Source organism: Salmo salar, chromosome 25, assembly GCF_965601325.2.
Source record: "Salmo salar chromosome 25, fSalSal1, whole genome shotgun sequence".
Lineage (NCBI taxonomy): Eukaryota > Metazoa > Chordata > Actinopteri > Salmoniformes > Salmonidae > Salmo > Salmo salar.
The window spans coordinates 15,210,983-15,237,264 of record NC_138315.1 but is presented as its reverse complement, the minus strand read 5'-3'; the positions used below and the strand labels follow the sequence as shown (position 1 = coordinate 15,237,264).

The following is a 26,282-nucleotide window of genomic DNA, read 5'->3' as shown; positions in this document are numbered from 1 at the left end:
CTTGTTAGCTAACTAGCTCAAAGGACATTCAAAGTTCCTCCATAGAAACCGCTCATCGTAGGTATAATTATGTGGACATAGCTAATTCAGATAATCCATGTCATAACAAGATGCCCAGCACTTCAAGCCTCTTTCTCAACCCTCTCTTAGGTCATGGCTAGAAGGGATCCAGCTTTTGTCAAATTAAAGTCAAAAGTACAAATGAATTTAAAATGAAAAGCTGAAATGTCTCAAACCCTTTGTTATGGCTTGCCTAAATAAGTTCAGAAGTAAAAATATGCTTGACAAGTCACATAATAATTTGCATGGATTTTTGAATGACTACCTCATCTCTGTACCCCATCTCTGATAATACAATTATCTCTAAGGTCCCTCAGTTGAGCAGTGAATTTCAAACACAAATTCAACCACAAAGACCAGGGAGGTTTTCTAATGCCTCACAAAGGGCACCTATGGAGGGGTAAAAAAAAAATCCCTTTGAGCATGGTGAAGTTATTAATTACACTCAGTTGTTGGAGAGGAAGGAAACCGCTCAGGGATTTCTCCATGAGGCCAATGGTGACTTTAAAACAGTTACAGAGTTTAATGGCTGTGATAGGAGAAAACAGAGGATGGATCAACAACATTGCAGTTACCCCACAATACTAATATAAATTAGACAGAGTGAAAAGAAGTAAGCCTGTACAGAAAAAAAAAATTTAAATATATGCATCCTGTTTGCAACAAGGCACTAAAGAAATACTGTAAAAAAAATTGCCTAAGCAATTCACTGAATACAAAGTGTTATGTTTGGGGAAAATCCAATACAACACATTACTAAGTACCACTCTCCATATTTGCAAGCATAGTGGTTGCTGCATCATGTTCTCGGTTTGCTTGTCATCGCTAATGGAATAGTGCTAAGTACAGGCAAAATCCTAGAGGAAAAGCTTTTTACTAGACACTCGGAGATGAATTCAACTTTCAGCAGGACAATAACTTAAAACAAAAGGCCAAATCTACACTGGAGTTTCTTACCAAGAAGACAGTGAATGTTCCTGAGTGGCCAAGTTACAGTTTTTATTTAAATGTACTTGAAAATCTATGGTAAGACTTGAAAATGGTTGTCTAGCAATGATCAACAACCAATTTGACAGCGCTTGAAGAATTTTTAAAAGAATAATGGGAAATTGTTGCACAATCCTGGTGTGGAAAGCTCTTAGAGACTTACCCAGAATGACTCACAGCTGTAATCGCTGCCAAATATGTTTCTACAAAGTATTGACTCAGAGGTGTGAATACTTATGTAAATTTGATATCTCTATTTCATTTTTAAAACATTTGCAAACATTTATAAAACACGTTTTCACTTTGTCATTATGGATGAGAGTTGGGTGAGAGAAAAAATATACTTGATACATTTTGGATTCAGGCTGTAACACCACAAAATGTGGAATAAGTCAAGGGGTATGAATACTTTCTGAATGCACTGTAAATGAGAAATCAGCTTCTTTAGGGTACCTATAACACAACAGCACCAACTAGTTGTTACTGTTCATGTGGGCCTTGAACCATCTCCTCAGCTCTCCAGCTTCACCAAATTATTAAATAACAAGCCACACAAAGGTACATCTTAAAGCAGTGCTTTCCTACATGCATTATGAAACAAAAAGGCCTGTATGATAGGCCTTATGACAGGGGATCCATTCCAAGCAAAGCTTTAACAATATTATAACAAAGTAGTGTACAGGTCATACAACTCTACATTGGACTCAGCTACAGCTTCTAATCCATCTCTGACAGACCTGGTGCTATGATAAACGCATGACTAACACAAATAAATGAGTCTATTACCCCAAATGGTTATGGGCTCACAGCTGTACTGTTTGATGTTTCCATTATTAATAATGAATTAATAACCACTGCCTTTCAATCTATTCCACCACTAATAATAACCCAAAATCCCCCCCCCCCCCCCACAAATAAACCCAGAAGAAATAGATTTTTTCTCTCTCATTTACTTGCACTGCATGCTAGATATTAAGGTTGTATATTCAGCGAGACTATTATGGGCCAATGTTGACATGATTTGTTTTCCACACTGGAGGGACTGATTACTTATCTTGTCCTAAAGATATAACTGATAAGTCAGTAGAATGAGTTTTTTCCTGTGACAGATTTACGCAAATGAAAACCGAGGAAATGAGAGGAAGAGAAAAGGGTTGATACAATCTATCTTAAAAAAAAGATCAATTTCTAGTCCTTTCCATTTCCAGTGATCAAAGGACGCCCAGAACCAAATGCGTAACCAGTGCATTCTGCCCCCTTGGCCAAATGGGAAAAGATTTAGGTCTCGCCATTGAAACCCATTCAAATAGGCTTGTGTTGTTTAAAAAGTAACAATGAATATATTTTGTTGTCATCACCATTAACCAACTGCATTAGAGTCAGTTGGGTGCAATCACTTCAAAGACTAAATAAACACAAATAAACATGTATAGCTACATTATCCCACTGGACTAGACCCAACAACTTCATTACTGTGTAATTAAGTGTAGAGGAACACATTCATTTCAGCAGGAAGCAACTTCATTGTCATAGAAAGAGTAGGATACTCACTGGGCAATGAAGTGACTGAAGCTTCTGCACCACTCCTCTGGATTGCGTAACGTAGGGGAAGGGTTTCTGAAACGAACACACAACACAAAAATCATCATTCCTGGATATGCATTTTTTTTTTAAACATTTTTTACATTGAACTGAAATGTTTAAGTTACTGATGGTGTTGTTGTTGTCGGCCTAAACACGATAGTTCTCATGAGACTGGAGCGTCAGAATGGTAGGGTATAATCTGAGTGCTGAGTATAATCAGTGACAAATGATAACAGCTCCTCAACTGTCTGACAGGAAGCATCTGCCAGCAGGAGCCACAGTTATGGGAGCCAGTAATACCTCTGTCAGCAGCATTTAAAGAAACCATCTATAACGAGGCAAGCACCTCAAGACTAGTTCAGTGGATGATATCGGGACGGAGCCAGGGCAGTACCAAGGCTCAACAACAGGGCGTTACCATTCTTCAAGTTCAAAACATGCTCATCAAAGAAAATAAAGAAATAATATAATGGGGAAGATGGTGATTAAAGTTATGATTTTGCTCATACTGTAATTTTGGATAGGGTGCTTTTGTACACTTAAGCTTTCAAACTTAATTTTCAAAGTATCATCAACTCATTTCTAAAACAGAGCCAGCTTTGTACATCTAAGGCATGCAAAAACAACCAAGAACAAATGGTTCTAATTTATATGATAAGAAAACATTGTCAATAACAAAGCTTTATGCTACACATATATGGGAGTCCATTAAATGAGGAAATGTGTCATTATTCCCAGCACTAAGTCACGCACGTCTGTGATAGAGACTCAGAGTCAGACAGACAGTCCTTTCTGAAGTGCAGATCAAAGCCTAGTAATGGACTGCTTCAATGCAAAATATAATATGAGCCTGCAGCAATGCTCTTGCCTTGATGTTGTACCACTGCGCTGCTTATATATTACAAAGTCAATACACCAGTACATTGGTGATAACACTGTCAAGTACCCTCTTACAAAATCAGGCATTTTTCTTTCCAGTATATATGGGAGCACTGACTCATTTTGTAAACACAATTGGCTTATTTAAATTTAGGTCGGGGCACTCCTTGTGCTGTCAAACGTGTGTCAAAGTGGATTGAGTCAAAATCAGTGGTTCTCAGCTCCACTTTTGAAGCCCTAAGTCTGCTACTAAGCTCAGGAAAAAGACAAAAAAGCATGCTCGTGAATATGATACTTTGCATGCAGAGCTCATAATTCTTCCCATTTTCCTAAAAGATATAAAAAACAGTCAGATCATTTCCATGAATCCTGACAGCCAATGTCATACAGTAGATATAGTTATAGAGCATAGCTGGGATAATCAACTAGATTCAGCCACAGGCTGATTTTGTCTTGAGCGGATGTTTGGGGGGCCGGAACATGAATACAAATAATTTGTAGACTACAAATTCATCGCAAGAAGCCCAAACAGATATAATATTTGACTAAAACACAATCATTTCAAACATTGCTTATATTTGTATACAATCAATTGTCTCTCTATTATGTGTGGGAATACTGGGGAACAGATTTACAAAATGTAAATCGCTTGGAGCTGACCCTATCTGGCAGTGTTTGAACTTTGAGGGCCTAAAGAGCAGCACTACAGGAAACACAAGAAAGACTTCTTCTGTGGGCCCACCGCTCAAATTCCAGCTCATCTATCATCAGAGAGCACCGGCAGTTCTGTTGAGCACACATGAATGAACACGGAAAAGTGCTGCAACATTTTTCTCTACAGGATAGACTGTGAGGGTACATCAGTGTGCCTGCATGGAACAACCGCATAACAGACAGACAGAGGCATTCTAAACACAACCAATGTCACACCCCCAATATCCTATCACCTCAGAGGTCGAAACGGCAGATGTGTATTAGATTATGTTAAAAACAATAGGATATTGAACGAGGGAAAACAAGTAGTCAGTACAATACATTTTCTCTAAGATAGCTGTTGGATAATCACAAACAATCCAATATTATTTGAGAAGAAAAATAACATAACTAGGTCAGAAACCTTCCCAGTCTGTGTTCTATTACTGCTACATTTCTCAGAACAACCAGTGAGGAGTTTCCAGAACAAATGACCACACAATGTTGAAAAATAATCGTTGCGAAGTAACTACATTCGTTTATAAGCCATAGCGTGACTCTAAATCATTACAAGACATTTGATAAACGACCACTGATCGTTTGTCATAAAAAGTCCCACAGAGAGAGATACAAACAGTATCCAGCAATATTCTAAAGCCTTGTTCACACTGCAGGCCTTAATGCTCAAATCAGTTTTGTTTTTCAAATCTGTTTTGGATTATTGACTGTCCAAACAGCAAGTTACAAGTGACGTGACCAAAACGGATTTGTGTGTGTTCAGACAGCAGTGACATGGCTATGCTAGTTGTCATAGTAATGACGGGTGTGTGAGCAGTGGTGCAGGCTGATTGGTGGTGGTGCTCATGCTTCCTATCACTCAAGAGGTTATGTAGCAAGCTAACGTAACAACAATGCCTGCCATGGACATTTCCCAGTTTCTTTGAATGTTCAGAATCATTGTGTAAGAACACTTTTAAAGCCTCAAAGGATAAGATGATACAACTTTTTCCTGCAGGAAAAAGAACAGATTCGAATCGGATATGCAAAAAAATAGGATTTAAGTCACTTCAAACTGCCAATGTGAACAAGGCTTTAGAGACTATGATGGATTGACCAGTTGACATGTAGCCAATAGTAATCTTCCACATACAAAATGCCAAACAATTGTTGTGAAAAGTACGTGCCAAAAGCTGTGTGAGTTTACTTTGAAATGAACGTATCTCCAAGACTTACAGTTTATAGAAAAGTAAGCATAAATCTTAACCCCAACCCTAACCCTAACCCCAGCCTTTCATGTGCATAAAAATCTACAAAATGTTACCAAGGCTGAATGTCAAGATTACAATACAAGAATCACACTTTACATTCTGCTAAGACTTAAGTTTACATTTAACATTGAACCAAGGCCTGCGTACTGTGCTGCTGATGGCCAGGTGTCAATTTCTAAATCTGACCCAAAATGGATGAACAGTATTGGTAAAACAAAACAGTTAAATGGTAGCAATGTCTTTCAGTCTTGACTGTTCTGCTCTGCAACCTTTCCATTACCTGTGGCTTTTGGCTGGGATATTGCTTCTTGCCATAACACTGGTTGCCCTATGATTTCATTAGCCTTTGTTGGCTCTGACAACCCATCATTTACTCCCATTATCTTCCTCACTTCACGTCTCCCTTCAGACAGATACAAGCCCAGTTACATACAGTGAGCTCCAAAAGTATTGGGACAGTGACAGATTTTTTGTTGTATGCTGTAAGTGCTGTAATCTCTAAACGGTTCATGAAATATGGATGAAAATACCATCAAATGAAAGCTGACAGTCCGCACTTTAACCTCATAGTCATTGTAAAATTTCAAATCCAAACTACAGAGCCAAAACAACAAAACATTTTTTACTGTCCCAATACTTTTGGAGTTCACTGTATTTTGCTAATATCCACTGGGATCTGGGCGAATAAACACAGCATTGGACTTCTTTGCCAATTACCTTTAACCTTCACCGGCTTTTTACATACACATCTCCCTATGCCTTTACACAGGACTTTGCTCTGGGTTTGGCAAATACAGCATGGAGAATATTGGCTCAAGCAATTAACCTTTCCACATATTGAATATCTGAGAGCATCGTCTCAAGTTTCCGTAATTAATTCTGCAGTTAACCGTTTTACAGCTTTACCCTTTTACATGCTCCATTACCCACATTCATGATAACCATGGGCCCCACGTATATGACATACTATAAAGCAGGCAAAATCACATCCAATCGTCTCATCATGATATGCTGTAGGGCATATAATCTGTTTTCCGTAGAAGAGGATCTCTGATTGGCTCTTGGAGGTCTATCTACAACAGATTGGATCCCGGGCCGGCCTTACTTTACTGTTAATAGTGATTTACAATGGTGTTGGAATCAATACAATTCTTTCTATGTGATGCTATCTGCGGAAAAGAGCAAGCAGCAGGTATGAATGGAGTGGAGGAGCAGAGCAGCTTCCCTGACAGCGATCTGAACTCCTCTCATCACTTCACACTGGTCGCTGTGAAAGGGATACCATCTGTGCAAGTTCCCACCACAAATCTAAAGCTCTATCACATGGCTTGCAGTAGTCCTGCCTGTGTTCAGCCCCAGTGTCAATGGCCCTAGAGGCCTGGCTACGTTAATGGTGCTCTTGTTTTATCTACACAGTGAGTCCACACCCTAAGGCCACTCCATCTGCTGTATGACATGGAGGAGATAATGTAGTACAGCGAGGGGCATAGTCCTGGGCCAGCCAAAACAACCAGAACCCTCTCAGATCTCAACCCAGGGTTCACATACTGCCAGCTACATCACAGAAGGATATACAGTTGAAGTCGGAAGTTTACATACACCTTAGCCAAATACATTTAAACTCAGTTTTTTACAATTCCTGACATTTAATCCTAGTAAAAATTCCCTGGTTTGGGTAAGTTAGGATCACCACTTTATTTTAAGAATGTGAAATGTCACAATAATAGTAGAGAGAATAATTTATTTCAGCTTTTATTTCTTTCATCACATTCCAGGGGGTCAGAAGTTTACATACACTCAATAGGTATTTGGTACCATTGCCTTTAAATTGCTTAACTTGGGTCAAACGTTTCGGGTAGCCTTCCACAAGCTTCCCACAATAACTTGGGGGAATTTTGGCCCATTCCTCCTGACAGAGCTGGTGTAACTGAGTGACGTTTGTAGGCCTCCTTGCTCGCACACGCCTTTTCAGTTCTGCCCACTAATTTTCTATAAGATTGAGGTCAGGGCTTTGTGATGGCCACTCCAATACCTTGACTTTGTTGTCCTTAAGCCATTTTGCCACAACTTTGGAAGTATGCATGGGGTCATTGTCCATTTGGAAGACCCATTTGTGACCAAGCTTTAACTTCCTGACAGATGTCTTGTGATGTTGCTTTAATATATCCACATAATTTTCCTCTCCTCATGATGCCATCTATTTTGTGAAGTGCACAAGTCCCTTCTGCAGCAAAGCACCCCCACAACATGATGCTGCCACCCCCGTGCTTTGCGGTTGGGATGGATGTTCTTCGGCTTGCAAGCCTTCCCCTTTTTCGTCCAACCATAACGATGGTCATTATGGCCAAACAGTTCTATTTTTGTTTCATCAGACCAGAGGACACTTCTCCAAAAAGATCTTTGTCCCCAAGTGCAGTTGCAAACCATAGTTTGGCTTTTTTATGGCGGTTTTGGAGCAGTGGCTTCTTCCTTGCTGAGTGGCCTTTCAGGTTATGTTGATATAGGACTCGTTTTACTGTGGATATAGATACTTTTGTACCGGTTTCCTCCAACATCTTCACAAGGTCCTATGCTGTTGTTCTGGGATTGATTTGCACTTTTCGCACAAAATTACGTTCATCTCTGAGCGGTATGACGGCTGCGTGGTCCCATGGTTTTTATACTTGCGTACTATTGTTTGTACAGATGAACGTGGTACCTTCAGGCTTTTGGAAATTGCTCCCAAGGATGAACCAGACTTGTGGAGGTCTACAATTATTTTTCTGAGGTCTTGGCTGATTTCTTTTGATTTTCCCATGATGTCAAGCAAAGAGGCACTGAGTTTGAAGGTAGGCCTTGAAATACATCCACAGGTACACCTCCAATTGACTCAAATTATGTCAATTAGCCTATCAGAAGCTTCTAAAGCCATGGCATAATTTTCTGGAATTTTCCAAGCTGTTTAAAGGCACAGTCAACTTAGTGAATGTAAACTTCTGACCCACTGGAATTGTGATATAGTGAAATAATCTGTCTGTAAACAATTGTTGGAAAAATGACTTGTGTCATGCACAAAGTAGATGTCCTAACCGACTTGCCAAAACTATAGTTTGTTAACAAGAAATTTGTGGAGTGGTTGAAAAACGAGTTTTAATGAGTCCAACCTAAGTGTATGTAAACTTCCGACTTCAACTGTAGGTGAAGCCAGACAGAAGCATCAACTAAATTTAGATGGTGACACTGAATATGCAGTTACTGCCATATTTCATAAAAACATCCGTTGTGTTTTTCATAATGCTTATACCCAATATAGACCATGTTTGTCATGGTAATGTCCTACTCATAGGAATAATCTTGGGATTTACACCGCAGATTAATAAATACACTGTGCCATTGAGTGGATTGTGAGGTGGAAATACAGGAATGTGTGCAAAGACATACAATCTTATGTCATAAGGAATTATAAACTGGATGGTTCGAGCCCTGAATGCTGATTGGCTTTATTTTATACCACGGGTATGACAAAACATTTATTTTTACTGCTCTAATTACGTTGGTAACCGGTTTATCAAAGCAATAAGGCACCTTGGGGGTTTGTGGGATATATGGCCAATATACCACGGCTAAGGGCTGTGTCCAGGCACTCCGCGTTGCGTCAAATCGACCTCATTACAATCATTATAACTACCTCATTACAATCATTAAATCCACCTAATTTTACAATAATTAAATCCACCTCATTACCATCATTAAATCTACCTCATTACAGTCATTAAATCGACCTAATTTTACAATCATTAAATCAACCTAATTTTACAATAATTAAATCTACCGCTTTACAATCATTAAATCTACCACATTACAATCATTAAATCTACCTCACTACAATAATTAAATCTACCTCATTACAATCATTAACTCTGCCTCATTACAATCATTAAATCTACCTCAATACAATCATTAAATCTACCTCATTACAATCATTAAAGCAACATATTGTGTATCACTATCATTTCTGTGCTCAAAAGTGCAGAATAAAAGTGTAACACACAGATACACCATTTTGTAACACATGTCCTCTGTTTCAAATAGAACGCACAGACAGACAGACACTGACAGACAACCTTCCCTTATAAGTTTGACTGCCTTGTTGCATTGATGGGAAAATATATTTGAGACAGATGACATGTTAACAGAATCATTTCACGGTTCAGTGTGCCCGCACTGTGATTTATCCTGGCGCCGCCCAGCCAAAGGTCCCAATTCAAAAGATTTATGGGCCAGGGCCAAATATCTATTTTAATTTTGAAAAAGAAACCCCAGTCTTAACAACGGTAGACTGCTGCACGTGTCTAACTCTATTCATATTCCAAATCTCTCACAAAGTCAAATTATTTCATTAAAAGGTGATAAAGAAAAATGGGAATTTTTATCATGACCTCTAGTGAATGTTATCTAAGGGCAATTCAAATCATTCACACAGAATGCAACATCTGCTCTGGTACTGTATCAATAGCTGCGTCTACTTTAGATGCTGTCTGCTGTTTTCATCCTTCTACCAAAACAGGCCAATCACCAACTCAGCACAACACAGAATTTAGGTGTACATCCCACTGAAAAGGTTCCATCCTATCAAATCCGATGACTGAACGCATGCTTCCCCACAGACCCAGTCGAGTGTTATTCCAGGCTCTGTGCTTCGGGAGCGTTCGTTTGACCAGGACAGCTTCCTCTGAGCCTGTAATTGCTGTGACCTGTTTTACCTTTCACTCGAGTTTGGTGTGATAAACCGCTGCTGTGGCTCCCATAACCACTACTGCGACACGACGCATGCTTGTTTCTCATCAGGTTTGGTGGGGTGGAGATAACACTGTGATGGGTGGCTGCTGACAGCCTCATCTCAATGTGAATGGAGCTAATCACCAATGCAAATTGCAATCAGAAGGGCACATCCTCACCAAACTGAGAGATAATTGCATGATTGTGCCAATAGTAAAAGGTCAGCCACTTGTACCATCAGAGGTTTTTAAATAATCATTCATCAGAAATTGTGAACACATCAGAGGAGAGTTTTTAGATTAAATAACATATTTAAGGCTAAGGCCAAATGTTGTTCCATTAACTCTTGATCAGTTCTGATCAGTTTATCATTCTGCAATTTTCAGTTGAGTTTTCAATCTAGCCTTGTAGCTTGGAAACACGGATTGTAGAACGCTAATTTTTTTCTGCATTTCATGACCACACAAAATTACATTAAGAATCTTTACAATTTCATGACACATTTGGCATTTCATAATTTTTCAGAGAAAGGGCTCTGTGACGATCCACTCTTAAATTCAGTCTACCATTGTCCTCCAGCCAAAATCAAAAGCTTCTTATGAGAGCGCGACTGCTGCTGCGTGTCTGGTCTGCCCCAGCCAGCCGTGTGCAGAGGGAGCCCTCTAGTGCCTTACCGTGGGATCTTGAAGAGGGCTTTGACGGGGTGCATCTCGGACAACGGGGGGTCTCCATCAGCCAGCTCTATGGCTGTGATGCCCAGTGACCACACGTCACAGCGGGCGTCATACGTGGAGTCATACTGCTGCTCACAGGCGATGACCTGGGACAACACAGGCAGGACAAGCGTGACACAAGCAGGTGGACACTTCTCATGCAAGTTGCTGCCATGTTTCTTACTGCCCATGATGATATGACGATAATGTCTTTTCAACAGCGAGGTACTGACTTCATTATGGCCACTTAAAAGTCGTTCATTTTGTGGAGCTGAAATCCGATGAGCTTTGGACAACAATGCAGAAGACGATCAAGTCATTTTATAATTGCCTGTGTTCGAAAAACATATTGTAATGTTGATTTAAAAAGGGCACAGTTAAATTCGTTCATCAGATAAGGTGCGTTGCAACTAGTATTGAACCTCCCTTCTCTCACCGTCAAAAATCATTACTGAGACCAAAATGAACAGCCTCCTTTATTCTAATTGCCCCTGAGGACCCCTCCTACCAGCCCAATCATCATGCCTCATTTCTGCCAAACAGTAAGCTGGGGCAGCAGACTCCCAGCTATTAACCTTGGGGCGACCTCAAGAGCAGGGCGCGTGGAGGGGAATGCACAATGACAAGGGGGTGTTACATATTGAACAGCCTCAGCAGAGTACATAGTCACTCGTCTGTCTCGCTCTACAGTCCACATAGCACATCTAACGCAACTCAATGGTGTCATCATGTAGGACATTTTGGCGCTTAGTGTTCTCATGTAATTGCAAGCAAAGTGGTTTAGTTGGGCATGTAAAAAAAAAAAAAAAAAAGGCTAACCTCAGGTGCCATCCAAAAGGGAGTGCCAACGGATGTGTTTCTTCTCAAACGTGCACTCGTCAGCTGAGCAGAGACACCTGGATAGAATTCAAACTAATTAATAAATCACCTCATTCTCAGCGCATCAGTGTTTGGTGCAAAATAAGACTGTTTGTGTTATACCACATTACAACCTGTTATAATTACATATTCACAGTTGTTTAATACGCTGTTATGTGCATATTAGATGATTGTGAATTACAGAGGGAAAGTGTGTGTGAATCAATCAATAGCAATATGGCATATCATTTGGTGGGGCAACCTGCCATACCAACATAAATTGGCAATAATAATTTCAAATTAAGTGGGACAGATTTTTATCAGCAGGAGTCCACTTCATTCCCAACACACAAGGACATAAACATGCCCGGGGCAACTCAGAGTCATTTGCTAGAACAGCTTTCTTTTTATATGCAAAGGATCAAATAATGCAATTTAAATTAGCAATAATAGCCTTAGGTTAAGCTATGGTCCATGAAATACCAAGATGTTATATAGGGTAGGGGGGAAGCAAGATGTGGACTGCAACGAAGCATTGATCTCCACATGCTTGTATTCATCTTATACTCTTTACCAATAACATCACAGGCTTTTTTTGTGGACAAAAAAAACATGGATCAACTTTCAACTATTAATGATAGGTCATCTGTTAAATGAAGACCCAGACAGAAGAAACAGAGCCAACAAACAACTTCCCAGAGCCTCCCTGTAATATGCATGTATCTCTTTTCTACAAGCCATCAATTAGCCAAAGTGCACCCACAACAGGAAAACAAAAGCCATTACCAAAGTCAACAAGTTTGACCCCTCCCTCAGTGGTCAGAAGGATGTTGTTTCCTTTGACGTCACGATGGATAATCCGGTTGTTGTGTAAATGCTGGAGACCCTGGCAGGCGTGAGGAGGAAAGCAAAGGGGGGCTTAATAAGCGTCAGTAACCCCATTATCAACGGTTTGTGATTAGTACAATTTGAATGTGTTTCAAATAAAGCTGTCTACTGCCATGCATATCAAAGAGCTCCCCCTGCTGTTTAAAGGGATGGAAATCTATTACTCCCACACCCCGCCACCACCTGAGTCAATCCCCTGCCCACTGTGTATGGATGCCACCCCCTTCTGTCATTAGGCATTTTGCAGTTGGCCATCTCACCAAGAGGGCGCCGTATAAGATGTATGCGATAACGGGCTCCAGCAGTCGTTGGCCCCGCATGAGCAGGCCTTTGATGAGATCGGTGACTGAGCCCCCGTTGCACAGCTGTGTGTGTGTGAGAGAGAGAGAGAGAGAGAGAGAGAGAGAGAGAGAGAGAGAGAGAGAGAGAGAGAGAGAGAGAGAGAGAGAGAGAGACAGACAGACAGAGCGAGAGATAGACAGAGAGAGAGAGGGAGAACAGTGGTTCCTCCATTACTCACTACACTAGATTATGATTCATTACACAAGAGCCATCCCTCCCGCACATACAACTAGACTGGTGTCACGACTCTTTCTTCCAGAGCTTTTAAAACATGCGATTTTCCCCAGTGTAGGAGGGTGACCTCCTCTCAGCTCTGCGATGGATTTCACTACCGTGATATAAAGCAAATCTACTGTTTATGATCCTTCTACTTCTCAAACAGACAACAGCTGTAAGACTACGTGATCGTAGTGGAGGAGATGTAACACAGGAGAGAGATAAAGTGCAGCTACTTATATTGAGCACAAGCAGACTGTAATGTTTGACATGCAAACACCACTGGGTTATATTTCCTCCCGTGACAAAGTCATACAGTATGAGCGCTTTGATGATTAACTCCATGTGTGTAGTGCTGAAGACGTAGAGATGTTATAGATATACAGTATTTGACAGGACTGTAAAGCTGGGCGAAGTCTTACTTTAAAAGCGAGACAGAATAACCCAGGGGATCTCACCTCTAGAACCAACCAGAGCTGTCCGCCTGAGAGGTCGTCTGACTTGTAGAACATGCCGTAGAACTTGACCACGTTGGGGTGGTTGGACAAGGTCCTCAGGATGTTGTACTCAGCCTCAATCTCCTCATCAACATCCTTTGTCAAAGAGGACACATTTACATCAGTAACACACCATTTTGACTGAGGACATTTGTGATAAGTCACACAACAAACTGTATTGAAAAAGGATGTTGAAATGAGATTATAAGGAAGCTAAAACACCTTCAATCAGAGCCCGGAACCATTAAACACAGGGGAAACTAGTTCTTGGTCAGAAGTACCAATTGAGCTTCTTCTATATCAGTTTAAATCTCAGTGGAAGTGAAGAGAAAGCGTCACAGAGGCAGAATTCTTCTTCCTGGATGTGTGAAATATACTGTCAGCGGTCTAATCAAGGAGAGGAATGAGCATGGAAGCAGCTGCATCTTCATAACCGGCCAGGCAGGGAGCTGCAGCAGGGGGCTAGCAAAGAGAGTCGCAAGAGGGATTGGAGCACCGACACAATCATAAACAAGCACTCAGCCCTGAATCTCACAAACACACAGCATGGCTCCACTGCAGGGCCCATGGCCCCAGGCATCTGCAGCACAGACAGGCCTGGCAGCTAACTGCACATCACTAAGGTAGCGACACATGCATAATGGGGAAGGTGGAGACAGCGACTGGTTAGGACGACCGTGGAAAGCGGGTGTAGAAATGGAGTGAAAATAGATGAAAAAGGAAACAGGTGGGAAGTGGCGTGTCTAGAACATTTTGAATGGGGGTGGCCAAGGTGGTTTACAGGGGGCCATAACATTTAATCGATCAAAAGTGGATTTTTCAATATAATTATGATGGTTCAACGCATGAAATGCTTCAGCTTAGGTTTGGTACATTTCCCTGTTAAAATAAATCCTAAATCAATTCCAAAAGTATTGATACAGTGTCTGCTTTTTAGTAAAGACATGGAATTTCACCGTACAAATGTATTACCTTTTCATTTGTCATGAACACGATGAGTCATAAAGTTTTCATCTGACTGTCAAACAAAATCACTTCAAAGTAGGTTACTTGCGTACTTTTGTCTCCTCCAAAATAAGTCCAGCATCTGAACAGGGCACTGTGCACCCGCCATTTGAATGGAAAGGTAAACTCTATTACAAACACCATAAGTTTAATGACATTCAGCCAAAAAAGTGGCGGCATCCCCAACATGTTTTACAATAAAAAGAGAAAGAAAGTTAGAAATTTCTTCGTCATGTCTATCCGTGTTTCATCATTTTCGCAAGAGGCTAATTCACAAGAGGCTAATTCACAAGAGGCTAATTCACAAGAGGCTAATTCACAAGAGGCTAATTCACAAGAGGCTAATTCACAAGAGGCATAACTCACAAGAGGCATAACTCACAAGAGGCTGAATCTATTTCACCAGAGAAAGCATCAGAGTGAGGCAAACATCGCCCCTCTGTCTTAGTATATGTAGGCCATGTATCTGATTTTGTCTGGCCAAAAAGAGTATGACATGTCCAGACAGCATCAGATACATGGGCTACACATACTAAGACATAGGGCTGTTTCGCTCGCTCGGATGCTTTCTCTGGTCAGATCGAGGAGTCTTGCTGTCAGTCAATATATTCACAGACGACCTATGAGATCACCGAATTTCTGGGGGGGCCACTGGGGTGGCCAATCAGATTTCAGTGGAGGGGCGTGGCCAGCCTGGGCCATCCCCTGGACACGCCACTAGAGGTGGGGAATCTACTAGGGAACTGTAAACACAGGGACAGGGACAGGTACAGGAGGAGGGGCAGGCAGGTACAGGGAAATAAGAGATGAAACTTACTCTGTTTGTATGCCTGGTATACTGAGACAAGCCAAACAATAGTAAAGAAAAACAGAGATGATTTCCTTTATTCATTTGTTTGGTTTAGTGTTGCCACAGGTCAGGGTTGACAATTCTAGGCGGGAGAGCACCTAAACTTGCTGGATCCATAGCAATTAAGCTCCATGCACAAGGTGGCACATGCATTGATTGTACGTCTTTTGCAATTACTTACATTGATTGGGTCCAGGACTTTGACTGCTGCCTGACTCCCATCCTTCCTGTTGTTCACTCTGTAGACTTTTCCATAGGTTCCTTTACCGATGGTCTCCGCAATGTCCCAGTCACCCGATGGATCCGCCAGGCTCTCCAGACCGATCATACTGGCCTTGTAAGGGTATAGTCCATACAGCGATCTCCTACATTGAATAATAAGAGATCCAAGAGAAATGCTTCATTCATGTACACACATTGGAACTAAATATGCATCCCTGACAACACTTTATCCTCTCTAGGGTAAGCTTTGCTAATCAAGGAATGATGGCAGGCAACGTGTCACCATAGCTTTAAGCTTAGCTTCAAAACATCACGCATATGGCTTTAACCACACTGATGTGCATGTAACGCTCCACCAAAACACACTTTCTCATTAGCGATATATCAACAGCAAAGAGCCTAACAGCTTGCTATGTTATACAGTAGATTACTTCACCACTGACTGTGCTCAATGACACATCTATTTGGCCATGGGAGGCGCTTAACAGATTTAAAACTGATGAAGAGAAAGCAAAATACAAACCATACGACGGTACTTACATCGGGACTGTTATTTTCTGCTGACTCATTAAGCCTTGGGCAGTGCACACAAACGACTAAGGTGTTTCATAGTAAAACAAGACCCATACAGATGACGCTCGCGTATCCCCGGGAGGACATGTAACAAGCAGCATGGCACTGGGACGCCGAATTAGCGCGCACCACAGGGATCCAGTCTACGTCCAAGAACACGCCACTAAGAACACTTCAATCTCTTCAGAATCAATTGGATTGGCCTGAGATTAATTTGACTGGTGCTTTTGTCTACCGCATTACCAACCCCGTCCCCCAGGCGCCACACATAATCAAACTGAAAGAGTTTTCTAAAACAATTCCTTTTTTTTTTTTTTCATCGTATCATTTTCAATCTGACTTTGGTGTCTTTATCCGATGACAGGTCAAGATCAAATCATACTAAGTAACTGCACAATGAGGGGCAGTTTCCCCGGACACAGATTAAGCCTAATCCTGGACTAAAAAGCATCTTCAATGGAGATTCTTAATCTTAATCTGTGTCCGGGAAACCACCCCATAGCGTCATAAATGAAGGATAAATCCCTATTATCAAAGCCGAGGGGTTAGGCCTGTAATAAATCATACTGGGGTGTATACAGTGGGGGGCATAACCAACATGACAGATATAATGGGTTAATGGTGCAAAGCAAGAGGTGTCAAAACACACACCTGAGTGAGCAGTTGTACGATGTGACCGATCAGGAAAATGTATTTACATATGTATGTATTCCGTATTGCCTGAATGATTGATATTCTCAGTGAGAGGAGTTCAGTTCTCCCATCCCTTCAGTTTGTCACATAAGTGCAATGTATCACAGAGGTTGACTGACCCCGAGGGAGACGGGGGAGCATTTATTTTGAGTTGCAGTTCACGTGAAAAAAAATAAACGATATTTGGACCACCAGGGCTCTCTGTCACTGCACCAGCGTGGATAGATTTATGAATTGGCATAGGAGCAGGGTGAGTGATGGCTTGACACTAGATGGATATAACAGTAATTTGAAGAGATGTATAAACATGCAGAGCAAAGTGGTGACTGAAGTCCTTGAATTTATCCATCCTCAAAGAAACCAAACATAGCGTGGACAAGCGGGAGACAATAGCCTTCTTTGAAAGTGTAACATTAGGCAAGACCGCCTAATCATTTTCCCCACTGTCCGACTTCAGTAAAAAAACAACGCCATCATCACCGATCATCCAGAAATTAATCTACCTGCTCAGTCCCGTTCAAATACAGTAAATCACACATGCCTTGTGCATCAACAAGGTCAAAAAGCTATTTTTGAGCCATTGATTACTCTAAACGAATGGAAACACTTTTTGTTTCTAAGCATCTTTTAGTCTCAGTGCATTGAATACATTGTGGTTCCCTTGTTGCCCAGGCATCTATGCCAGGCTTTTGTAACAACAGTAGGCTCATATTGCTAGAGAGCAGCTGTGTGACCAAAGTGGCTGGCAGCATCAGACACCCAGTCTAGTATATCAACTTTCTCCCGGTGCTTCAAAACTAAGCCCAAGCCTCGGATCTGCATAAGTAACCTTTTGCCAGTCCAGCTGGTATTGTTCTCATGAAAATACTCAATTGGTGGCTGAAATATATATTTTTGAAAATCATTTGTTAAAAGGAAAACAGTATGAATTTAGATAAGATTTTAGATATAAACTTCAGATCACTAAAGACACATAACACTATGAATGAAATGAAATACAACGCTACACATAACCCTTTACACCTCTCTAACGTCTCCTTTTGAATGCCAAACATCACACTGACAATAACCACTGGTAGCAAAACAAGAAAGCTGAGATAAACACAAAAGAGACCATGTCAATATAACATCATCCATCCTTAATCAAAAACCCCACATCTCCTTTCAACTCAAACATTACATAACATACGTACAGTACGGTATAGCACTCTGAATCTCAAACTGAGCTCTCAAAAATATTTTCAGAAAAAAAAAAGCTTCAATAGCCCATGCATACCTTGTTTGTGACAGTTGATTCCCTATCACGTTCTGCTAAAAGTGTATCTCTGTGTCTACCCTAGCAACATGTCCCTGACCAAATCATGCTAATCAGCAGCGATCAATAATTCATCCAGTAGTAATCAGCAATGTGATCTAGTTTTAAATATTCAGGTGCCAGATGTATCCAGTCATAAACGAGGTAGATATGAAGCCTCTCAGGTTGCACACAGGTAACCAGGAAGTTCTGGATAGTTACGAGGTCACGTGACCCACACATGTCGCCAATCAGTAAATTAACTCTCCCTCACTGACATACTCTTGATAAAATACTTGACTTTGGATTCAGACAACGCTTGATCTTCATTGAAATTCTAAATGGCTATAATACTATATTTAATGTGCAGTTGTGTAATGTCTTGGTAGTACTTAAATTGCATAGGCTAAATTGCAGTGTGTTGCAATGCATTGTACTCATTCGTTGAATGGTTAGCAGCAAAAACAAGACTTATTTCACATGAGCAACAAACACCAGCAGTCATGTTGCTATGAGTACAAAGCCCAGGGGGAACACAGAGATAAAAGACGATCACACAGACTGAACGCAAAAGATAACCGCTGCCTCGCTTCCACAACAGCTTCCATTTCATACAGATAACTGTCAGTATACCATGAATAGATCAGATTTGAAATTGAACTGACGTTGTTGAATCTACCCCATGCAAACAATTCATACATTAACACCAAACGTGACCTGTTTTCATATAAACCCAAATTCGAGAGATTGATATATTCCCTACCCCTGAGACTATTGTGTATTAACAGCAAAATACTGTATATCTTATCACCACAGCAACGAGAGAGAAAATGTTCCTACAACCGCTCTCCCAAACGGATGTGAGATAAACCAATGTCTGGGAGACAATGAAAGAGCGCTCTCGCAGAACAGGACACCAGAACTGCCTGATGGCAAGGCTCTGGTTACTCATTGTCTACGACACTGTGTCAACAACATGTGGAGAAAAAAAAAAGACACGTCGTAAAGAATGCAATGCTCTTAATGCATGCAAACAATGCAGTTGGATACCCCAGCCAACATAATCATGTATATAAAACATTATAAATGTATTACATATTTATGTCCACTCAGCATCATCGAAGGATAAAGCCAAAAGCATTTGCCAGGAGTTTACAACAACGCACTCAATATTGGAGCCAGTAGATGTGACAATACAACATGCAATGTATTTCCCTCTAGCTCGACAATGTGTTTCATCATATACCGTATAGGTATATTTAGCATGGTTCACCAAATTACTTTGATTCTTCATAGGCACCTATAGGTTTTACATGGTCTGTTGCGAAAATACTCAGTTCTTCCCAACTTTAATCCCTGTTAAGGGGATATGAAGGGGCTTTACAGTACTGTAAACCTCCATCAATGTGTCAAACTTGAATCGTCATGTCCTTGCAATAACCCTGTCTGACCAGTGACCACAGTCATGGAGAGATTACAGTGGTGGAGATGAAATGTGTTGCATCCCTCTATTCAAACCTCATTGTTTACAGGTGGGTACTTCTGTGCTGCCATAGGTACACCAGGTACTGATGTAACACTAATATCATACTACAGGATACCTGTATAGCCTGATCCATGACCATCCTGAACGCTGCACTCTTGTTTCATGTAGCGAAACAGAATTTAATCTGGTGAGACTTCAGGATGGTTGTACAGTAGGAGGCTAAGGCTAACTGTATGATATGTAGTGGTGAAAGCCAAAGTGTGAAGAACTGAGTATCTGATCTGGTCTCTCACCATATCCTGCCGTGTAGGTGGAAAAACTCTTTTGCCTTGAGGTGATTTTCCTCAGTGTTTCCATGTATCCTGAGCATTGAGTAAAAACGACACACCCTATCGTCAATACTGTACATGTATGCCATGTGTGCTGTATTTTATCATTTAGGTTGATATGCGACATGAGTTTGTAAAAGGCAGTAGCCAAGCCTAACAAAAATAGCTTCTTAGCAAACAGCAATTTCTCAAGCAAAAATTGTGCTAGGACTGCCTGGGAGTGGGGAGGGGAAAACCAAAAAGTTGCTGTTATTGGCAGAGAGGTTTGGAACTCTCTTTCTTATTGGTCTATTGACTAATTTACCGCCTGGTGATGTCAGGCAGGCCAAAACTCCATCCCATCTAAACAGGCTGAAATTTCAGGCGCACTTTTCGAACAGCTCTTACACTAAAAGGGCATTATCATTTTCACAGTATTATTCCAACTTCATAGTGTGGAAATATACACCGAGTGTACAAAACATTAGTAACACCTTCCTAATATTGAGTTACACCACCTTTTGCCCTCCGAACAACCTCAATTCATCGGAGCAAGGTGTCAAACGCTTTCCACAGGAATACTGGCCCATGTTGACACCAATGCTTCCCACAGTTGTGTCAAGTTGGTTGGATGCCCTTTGGGTGGTGGAACATTGTTGATACACGTGGGAAACGGTTGAGCGTGAAAAACACAGCAGCGTCGCAGTTCTTGACACAAACCGGTGCGCCTGGCACCTACTACCATACCCCGTTCAAAGGCACATCAATCTTTAGTCTTGCCCATTCATCCTCTGAATGGCACACATACACAATCCATGTGTATGGCTTAAAAATCCTTCTTTAACCTGTCTCCTCCCCTTCATCTACGCTGGTTGAAGTGGATTTAAAAGGTTACATCTATAAGGGATCATAGCTTTCAACTGGATTCACGTGGTGAGTCTATGTCATGCAAAGAGCAGGTGTTCCTAATGTATTGTACACTCAGTTTATATAACACATAAGAAAATCACGTTTTTGACTGCAATGGGCCTTTAAAGCCTCTATGTAATCTTCATGTCTGCCAACTTATGCTTTGCTAGGTACTGTAGTCATATGTTTGTTTTTGGTACTGCTGCTTAAAGAAAAAAAAGACTATTTACATTTCATTTCAAAATATTGAAGTCATGTATTTTGAATATATTTTTTATTAAAGCCTTACCCTGTCGTTGCTGCGTCAGTATTTCCATTTGTGAACCCGAACCCTGGAAATGTTTTAAATTATAGAAAAGACTCTGAAACAAACCAGAACTTATAAAACATCTTGACAGGCACAAAAAACAAAACATTTTACTTTCAATTTGATAATTTGCGACACATGACATGGCCAGTTCAAACACAGGCATCCCCATCTCAGGAATGCGGAGATAACGAACGACATTCCGACGTTTGTAACTACACTATGACAAATGTTTTAAGCATAATGTAGACAAGCATCATCCAATCAATACACTTTCTCTGTACCTTACCTTCCATAGCGACATATCCGAACTGATTTTCTCGGTTTTCTCACTAACCACAGTCACCCGTCAAAGGTTTAATTATTAACAGGAACTTGATAAGCAATTGAGAGGAAATAATATACCCTAACCAACTTGCTCTGCAAGCTACTGCTCCACATTCTGTATATGTCTTATTTAGGCTTATGTAATATAGCACATACAAAATGTTTTACAAATTCACATTTTTTTAAATAAATAAGATCTTACCAAAGCACGGAACTAACAAGTTCCTCAAATGTAGGGATGCCTGTGGCGGATATTTCAGTGCTCGTGTGATCAGAGCGTGCGAGAAAAGCTCCATTTTAGAAAAAGGCCTTGGTTTAGCTAACTATTTAACAAATGTTGAAACTCTTAGGATTCCCTGCTGGCATCATCTGCATGTCTGACAAATTCCACTAATTAGAGATGATGCCATGACATAGAGGCTTTGTACAGTACTGGTCATTACGTTGAGAGAGGCCTTTTGTCTTTGAAACTTCAACCCAGTTTTCATCCAGTGAGCAATATAATCTGTTGCTGTCATTCATAGTTCCTATTTGGCATGTAATGCCCTCATTGGCTTGCAATGATGCATTGTGAATTGGTCTCTGCCTAGTTGTTTTCTTCTCATTTAAAACGTGAGTTTCTCTCTCTGATTCTCACAGATGTCTGTGGTTTTATATCAATCCAAATTGCACATCCTTTATTTCTAACTACAAAGACATGTTTTCCACAGGTCATGTAGACTGAAAGTATAGGCTAAGTTACATTTTTGTATTTATTTAACTAGGCAAGTCAGTTAAGAACAAATTCTTATTTATTTCAAATTGTACCTTAAAATCATATTATTCAGTCAAAGCAACCAATGAGTAAATGATCCATAGTGCCCCCAGTCCCAGAACAATGACCTGTTCTATCTGCACATTTCTGCAACAGTGCCCAGAGACTAAATTCACTGTGGCAAGAAGTAGATTCATCTGAATCAATGGATGTAATGTGTTTAATTTCAATTACAGTATGTTTTTTGAATTCGTGTGATGTAGTAGGCGTATGTGATCATTTACATGGAAACATTGTAAGCAGTAACAATACATCTCACAAAAATGAAATACAAATTTGAGTTTTCACCATATGACCAGAGCATAACTTTGACCATGTGTTTGAGGTTGAGAGAAAGAATATCCAAAAAGTTACAATATTGCCTCTTGGCACTAACATGTACATCCTGCTCTTACAGTCAACCATGCATTCGAGCTGTGAGAAGAAACTGAACCGTCCAAATGGAAAATAATGATATTCAGCCCCAAATTGTGGCTGAATATTTGTGTATTATTCTTTCCCATTTTGGACAGTTTAGTTTCTTCTCCCAGCTCGACTGCAAGAGCAGGATGTACATGTTAGTGCTGAGGCAATATTGTAACTTTTTTGGGCAACCTGAACAAATTCACATAGAAATGGTAGTTCTAGATCAGTCACTCATTGAAAGCAAGTCTAAGAAGCAGTAGATCTGTGCTATGTGCACCATTTTCTATGCTTACCGTTCTTAACGATTCTTCTTTGCTTACTTTAGGTTGTGTGCACCAGCTTCAAACAGCTGAAAATACAATAATTTTGGTTATGGGAAAATATATTTCAGCGCTGTTGCGATGGTAGAATGATTCTCTACACTGTACTTGCTTGTTTTGTCACAAACTGCAAAAATTCTAATAGTTTTCCTAATTTCAAACAGTAAATTGAGTGATTTTGCATAGTCCATCTTTAAGGGTTACCATGGAGCTAACCTCAATTTCAACTTGAGGTCCTGAGAAATCATAGTTAATGGCCTGAGTAGACAAAGGAAGCACAAGGGGCTTTGCTGCAGGCCAATTATGTTAATCATCTGAATGGACCGACAACACAAACTCACCGGAGAATAAAAATAGGATATATATATATATGAGGAATCTTTTAGGAAATATTGATTTCCATCCACGCATGCTGCTGATCTGTCTACTCTGAGATTCATACAGGAGAACAAAGAACTTTCCATTAGAACGTACACCCATCACTCATTGGATATTTTGTTGCAGTCATGTAGGCTACAAAGTAGGGACTGGCAAAAAAAGAGGGAAGGGAATCTCAGAGTAGACAGATCAGCAGCATGCGTGGATGGAAATCAATATTTCCTATATAATCTAAATGACATCAGCATGGAGAATGAAGAAAAACGAGTCGGTGTGTTTATATTTTATTAACATATGTTACATTTTGCAATAAATGTCCAAGTCACACTTTCTGATCCAACTCAGAAAGCCTGAATCAGCACCTACAGTAATGTACTGTATTCCTGATTTTCATTCATACAGGAGAACAAAGAACTTTCCATTAGAACGTACACCCATCACTCATTGGATATTTTGTTGCAGTCATGTAGGCTACAAAGTAGGGACTGGCAAAAAAAGAGGGAAGGGAATCTCAGAGTAGACAGATCAGCAGCATGCGTGGATGGAAATCAATATTTCCTAAAAGATTCATCATTCGAGCACGATGTGGACCAGCAATTCACAAAATACTTTCACCAGAATAAATCACCCAAGGATTTGAATGTGCTGTTTTTCACTAAAAGTTATCTTGCACGCACAAGTGGATAAGTAGGCCATCTACTCGTCCAGCTGGTGACAATGTAATTGAAACTAAGCATTTAAGACCCAAAACTCAAAAAGTGTGACTAAAGTGTGACTGAAAAAACAATGTCATGCATACATTGTGTATTATGGTTGAAGTCTGGTGTCGAACATTGGAATGCATCCATGACCCAAGATAATAATTTTAAAAACTTGGAGAAATGTAGGCATAAGGAAATAGTCTTCCTTATAAATATACTGTAATTATAACTTTTGGCAATCAAAAGCATACAAATAAACTGTTATTTGAAAGTATAGAAAATGATATAATTGGACCACAACTGTGGATTACATGAATAACAAATTTGTTAAGGTTAACGCTATTACACTTCGCAAAACCACATCTATTATCATCTTCAACAATTTCCCAATTACTTGTCTTTACCTATGGTTATTTAAAAGATGGGATCTTGCATTATGAGCCCATATACATTTACAGAGAAACTAAAAGGAAATGTGAAAATCAGGCCAATTTTTTTTTTAAACTGTACTCTAAAACTGCAAAATTATTCACCAGCAAAGGATGAAATGATTCCCATTCCCTTAAAGAAAGCCATACCAGTACAATAACTTTGAAATAAAAATATTTCAATTTAACTATAGCAAAATCCCATTGCACATGAGATTCTGAGCAATGGAGATCTTGGGAAAAGCATGCCAATTACATTGGACAGATATACTCCACAACAGTATTTTCTTTGTACTCTACTGTGGCCAGACTGGTGAGTGGGCATTGAGTTTCCTCAGGGACCCGGGCCGGAGGCATAAAGGCAGGACTGCAAAGACCAATAGAGATGACTGTCTCCCTCAACCTTGCAGCGAGCTGGAATCAACAACCTGTTGCCAGCCATCTACCATAAACAAAACCTTAATTTCTTAGAAAAAGAAAACAAAAATAATCTTTACAAAGGTAAAATTACCTATTTGAACAATGAGCAGCAACATTTATTAAAAATAGTAAAAACGTTGTATTTTAAACTGCAGCAAAAAAATTATACCTGAGGATGAATAAAAATTAAAAACAATTGCCTTTGCTTAACTGCAATAAACTCTTTGTTGATGAGTGGACTTGTGTCGCCTACCAGAATGTCCCCAACACACACACTGAGCACACAATTTGCAATAACATTGGTATACTTATCAAGAGCTTTAAACTCATGCCAGCAGTACAAAGTCCAAAAATGAGGGATATGCAGCAACTCGTACATGGTGACAAAGATGATAATCAATAACCTTACCAGGGGCAAATCTGTCATTCTATATACTCCAAATATCGAGTAGTTCGAACTCAAACTGTAAGCCAATCAGAGTGTCCAAATATTCACCAGAATCAGAGTATTTTTTCGTGAAAAAAAAATGTCTGCCTTCAAAACCTCTTCCAAACTAATGTGTTACAGGGAAAAGTTGTGCTTTCAGGTTTCTCCCTGTTGAAATCCACACAGTAAATCACTTAAATAAAAACACACACACACACACACACACACACACAGTTAGTCTTTAGGCATGATTGTACACCAAACTCCACATAATCCAAGGCTGTGGCAGTGACACACTCACTGCATATTTGTTTATATCACATGATAAGATTCCTATATGTTTAACAGAGGCAGACACATAAGCCAAAGAGATTCTTTCCCATCAGGGTGTGGGTTCGGTAACCTTACAGTCCGTTGTAGTGAGGTCCCCAGCGCTTGTTAATGTGATCGAAGGTGTGCGAAACCCACTGTTGCTGCAGCACTCTATACCTCTCCACACATAGAAACAGGGGCTTGCCACGACTGCAAAAAGATTGAAATGATTTATTTACATTTTTACAATTATCGGCATAGTCCCCACCACATCAACCGTTCAAGTGAGAACCTGACAAGATCACTGTGTGAGATATGAAACAGAAGAAGTGTTTGGCGACGTGTCTACGGAGTGTATTC

General features: G+C 40.3%; 2 protein-coding genes across 4 annotated transcripts in view; both read right to left on the bottom strand.

The window, feature by feature from the left end:
- myo3b (myosin IIIB) overlaps positions 1 to 21,759 on the bottom strand; it is a 97,719-nt gene extending 75,960 nt beyond the window's left edge. For both annotated transcript variants that reach the window (XM_014173244.3, XM_082968920.1), the window contains exons 1-9: positions 21,680 to 21,759; positions 21,373 to 21,415; positions 15,780 to 15,963; positions 13,705 to 13,839; positions 12,949 to 13,053; positions 12,587 to 12,686; positions 11,762 to 11,838; positions 10,904 to 11,049; positions 2,599 to 2,664 (exon numbers count right to left, since the gene is read on the bottom strand). In XM_014173244.3, coding sequence (XP_014028719.1) covers positions 2,599 to 2,664; positions 10,904 to 11,049; positions 11,762 to 11,838; positions 12,587 to 12,686; positions 12,949 to 13,053; positions 13,705 to 13,839; positions 15,780 to 15,963; positions 21,373 to 21,415; positions 21,680 to 21,686 — 863 coding nt within the window. In that variant the 5' untranslated portion in view covers positions 21,687 to 21,759. The remainder of the gene's footprint in view (positions 1 to 2,598; positions 2,665 to 10,903; positions 11,050 to 11,761; positions 11,839 to 12,586; positions 12,687 to 12,948; positions 13,054 to 13,704; positions 13,840 to 15,779; positions 15,964 to 21,372; positions 21,416 to 21,679) is intronic.
- Positions 21,760 to 23,902: 2,143 nt separating this feature from the next.
- The window catches only part of ubr3 (ubiquitin protein ligase E3 component n-recognin 3), a 48,681-nt gene continuing 46,301 nt past the window's right edge, over positions 23,903 to 26,282 (bottom strand). For both annotated transcript variants that reach the window (XM_014173236.3, XM_014173237.3), the window contains exon 39: positions 23,903 to 26,132. In XM_014173236.3, coding sequence (XP_014028711.3) covers positions 26,015 to 26,132 — 118 coding nt within the window. In that variant the 3' untranslated portion in view covers positions 23,903 to 26,014. The remainder of the gene's footprint in view (positions 26,133 to 26,282) is intronic.